At 38.1% G+C, this 4,211-nt stretch overlaps 1 protein-coding gene across 1 annotated transcript; it reads left to right on the forward strand.

Moving 5' to 3' along the window:
• The first annotated feature begins 1,413 nt into the window (after positions 1 to 1,413).
• LOC129675178 (olfactory receptor 140-like) lies at positions 1,414 to 2,342 on the forward strand. The gene is given in 2 exon segments (XM_055605183.1): positions 1,414 to 1,524; positions 1,527 to 2,342. Coding segments are annotated over 2 exon segments (927 nt in total).
• Positions 2,343 to 4,211: the final 1,869 nt, after the last annotated feature.

The following is a 4,211-nucleotide window of genomic DNA, read 5'->3' on the forward strand; positions in this document are numbered from 1 at the left end:
GCTATAATTATATAGACTAAACTCATTATGTTTTTATGTTTAGGAATATAAGTATATACATTCCATATGTATTTGCATATTGCATTCTGTGTGTATGTGTATGCGTAAAACAACACTTAGAAAAAGAGGCCATGATAAAGACATTTATGGAAAACATAAACTCTGAAGGATAAACAATATTTGTAACCAATGAACTATCTGGAAAGTGAATAATACTTTTCTTAAAAATAATTAGCATTAAAGTAACATTTAAAATATATCAAAAATATTCACTACACTTTGCCTGTGAAAGCTTCATCATATTTCTCATAGAGCTGGTAGCATGGATAAGTGATTGGGTAGCTGAAGGTGATTGGGCTCTTTGATTGGGCTCTTTCCATGGACTGGGAAGCATCTGTATTCTTATAAACAAAAATGTATAAAGTAGGAAGATTCATCACGTATTTCCTCATCGCATACTATGTGGTAGACATTGAAGGTGTTACGATAAATGCCATACTAACATACCAAGAAAATAGATGTATATGGTATATATGTATGGTTATGTTATGGAGTAAATATAGCCTTCAATAGTACATGTTGCTAAAAATCCCTGCTTATCAAAGATATAGCATAGTCATGTTTATTAAAATATTAATTTTTTATCCTTTGAATTTTATACACATACACAATGAAACATGATAATCCACTAAATCTAATTAGCGTTAGCATTTGTTTATGGTTGTGAGATCATCCACTGAAGCAAGGGAAATCTTTATTTCCCTTGTATAGCCACACATTAAAAAAATTCTCTTTTCTCCAGCAACAATTGCCAATAATTCCCCAGTACAGGATGGGGACTTCCTTTCTGTATGGCAGACATTTGTCTGGTTGTGCTTTTGCAGTTTCTATGGAGGTAACTATGGCTGGGGTGAGTTAATGAGTGTGATAGTCATTAAACCATGTCTTTCTTTCACTGTCACATTCATGTGATCAAATGTAAATTCAGAAAGCAATAATTAAGTTTTATGTGGCTGAGCACTTTTTTAGTTTATGAAATGTGTCTGATCATATGGCGGTACACAGACTAATGGGAGAGTTCAGATACACAGATTCCAGGAGCAACACAGAAACATCACATGGACTTTGGAAATAGAAGAATCTATATCTAGATCAGCACTTTTTCTTTAAATAGTAATTATTGCCCTATAGATATGTTGTAACTGATAGTATTAGATTTGAGGAGAGCATGATAAGGAGGTAAAAAGGAATGGAAGCAACTACTGAGCTAGAAGAATATAAGGAATGTGATCCACAGTTACAGAAAGCACTATTTCTGCACTATGAATATCATACTACAATGAATTCAGGATTAATGATCTACCTTTATGTTTTTGTAGGGATTTCAGGTCTTGGGAAGGCTTAATATCCTGAATGGAGTTCTACAATTCTCCCAGTAATGTGACTGAATTTATTCTCTTGGGTTTCACACAGAATCCACGCTTGCAGAAAGTACTGTTCATTGTCTTTTTGTTTGTTTTCCTTTTTTTACAGTGTTAGCTAATCTGCTCATTGTCCTCACCATTTCCTTCAGCCCTACCCATTCAGCACCTATGTACTTCTTTCTCACTTACTTGTCCTTCATAGATGCCTTCTACACCTCTGTCACCACCCCCAAAATGATAATTGATCTGCTCTACCAGAGGAAAACAATATCCTTGGCTGGCTGTCTGACCCAGCTCTTTGTGGAACACATTTTGGGAGGATCAGAGATTATCCTTCTCATTGTTATGGCATATGACCGCTACGTGGCCATATGCAAACCTCTGCATTACATGACTATTATGCGGCAAGGCCTCTGCAGACTACTGGTGATGGTAGCCTTGATTGGAGGGATCCTGCATGCCACCATGCAAATATTTTTTATGATCAATCTGCCATTCTGTGGTCCCAATATCATTGATCACTTCATGTGTGATCTCTTCCCATTGTTGAAACTTGCCTGCAGAGACACACACAGACTGGGCATCATAGTGGCTGCTAACAGTGGGGCTATGTGTTTGCTCATATTTATGATGCTTCTCATCTCATACATAGTCATCCTGCAATCCTTGAAATCACATAGTTCTGAAGGCAGGCACAAAGCCCTCTCCACCTGTGGCTCTCACTTCACTGTGGTTGTTCTCTTCTTTGTGCCTTGCATATTTACCTACATGCGTCCTGTGACCACCTACCCTGTGGACAAACTGGTGACTGTGTTCTTTGCAATCCTTACTCCCATGTTAAATCCCATCATTTATACAGCAAGAAACACAGAGGTAAAGAAAACCATGAAGAGTTTGTTGAAGAGGAGTGTGACTTAGCCTTTTCTAAATGACAAGAAGGTAGTGATGTGTCAAAACAAGTAGTATTATGTTTGTGGTAAACTGTGGAAGAGGACTAACAAATTGCATAGATTATTAATATATAGGAAAAACAAAACTTCCTATAATAGTGTTTTGGGGCACTTAATAATGAATAGACCCCTCTTTTGTGCCTTTAATAGCTCTAAATGTGTGTTTTCAAGGTTCAAAAATTGATATTTATAGATTTTGTATTTCCAACAGAAAATACCAACTATACAATTTTAATGATCCTGGAGTTATGTTTTTCTTTAGAGATTCACTGTTACTTCTTATGTTTCTTTCTCTCTCTCTCTCTCTCTCTCTCTCTCTCTCTCTCTCTCTCTCTCTAGTTTCCTCCCAGTCCCACCCATCCTCCCTCTTCTCTCCCTATGCCCTTTCACCAAGTCCCCTGATAGGGGAGGACCTCCTTCCCTTCTATCTGACCCTAGCCTATCAGGTCTCATCAAGGCTGGCTGCACCATCTTTCTCTGTGGCCTGGCAAGGCTGCAAAGTGGTACAGGGGCTGTATCTGACATGAACGCAGTGGCTGTTGCTTTGATCATCATTATTTTCTTAATTGCTTCATACATTTTTACTTGGGGAGCACTTGTTTTTCTGTAATGCTTTAAATAAATTTTGCATAGTCTGTGGTAATGCAAAAAAATAGATAAGTGTTTAGCTCTGTTCTCCATTTTTTAATTGGATTACTTGGTTTGTTGCTTTTCAGCTTCTTTAGTTCTTTATATATAGTGGATATTAGCCCTCTGTCAGATAAAGGGTTGGTGAAGATTCTTTCCCAATCTGTAGGCATTAGTTTTGTTTTGATGACGGCGTCCTTTGCTTTACAGAAGCTTTTCAGTTTCATGAGGTTCCATTGATTGATTGTTGATCTTGGAGCCTGTGCTGTTGGTGTTCTGTTCAGGAAGTTGTCTCCTGTACCAATAAGTTCTAGGGTCTTCCCCACTTTTCCTTCTAACCAATTTAATGTGTCTGGCTTAATGTTGAGGTCTTTGATCCACTTGGACTTTAGTTTTGTGCAGCGTCATAAGTATGGTTCTATTTGCATTTTTCCTACATGTAGGTATCCAGTTAGACCAGCACCATTTGCTGAAGATGTTGTCTTTTTCCACTGTATGGTTTTGGCATCTTTGTCAAAGATCAGGTATCCATAAGTGTGTGGGTTTATTTCTGGGTCTTCTGTTTGGTTCCATTGATCCACCATTCTGTTTTTATGTCAGTACCATGCAGTTTTTATTACTGTTGCTCTATAGTACAGCTTAAGATCAGGGATGGAGATACCTCCAGAAGAGAATTCTTGATAGAGGAATAACGAATTGCAGAGAAACACTTAAAGAAATGCTCGACCTCATTAGCCATCAGGAAAATGCAAATCAAAACGACCTTGAGATTTCACCTTACACCCATCAGAATGGCCAAGATCAAAAACTCAAGTGACTCCTGTCATAAGTTCAATGCACATCCCATTTGTCTTTCTAAATGAGGATTGATCACCTTCGCCTGTGTCCACTTTCTTGATTATCTTCTTTAGGTGTGTAGATTTCATTATGTTTATCATATCTTGTAGGTCTACCACAAAAGGCATCTGAAAGACTCTACCTAGCAGTGTTTCAAAGCAGACACTAAGACTCATAACCAAACCCTCGGCAGAGTGCAGGGAATCATATGAAAGGGAAGTTAGTATGATATGGAAATGATAGGAGCTCTACAAGGACCAAATATATCCGGGCACAGGGTCTTTTCTGAGACTGACACTCAACCAAGGACCATCTATGGATATAACCTAGAACTTCTGCTCGGATGTGGCCCGTGGTAGCTCAGTAACCAAGT

The sequence above is a fragment of the Psammomys obesus genome, unplaced genomic scaffold (genome assembly GCF_907164565.1).
Source record: "Psammomys obesus unplaced genomic scaffold, mPsaObe1.curated_primary_1811, whole genome shotgun sequence".
Classification (NCBI taxonomy): Eukaryota; Metazoa; Chordata; class Mammalia; order Rodentia; family Muridae; genus Psammomys; species Psammomys obesus.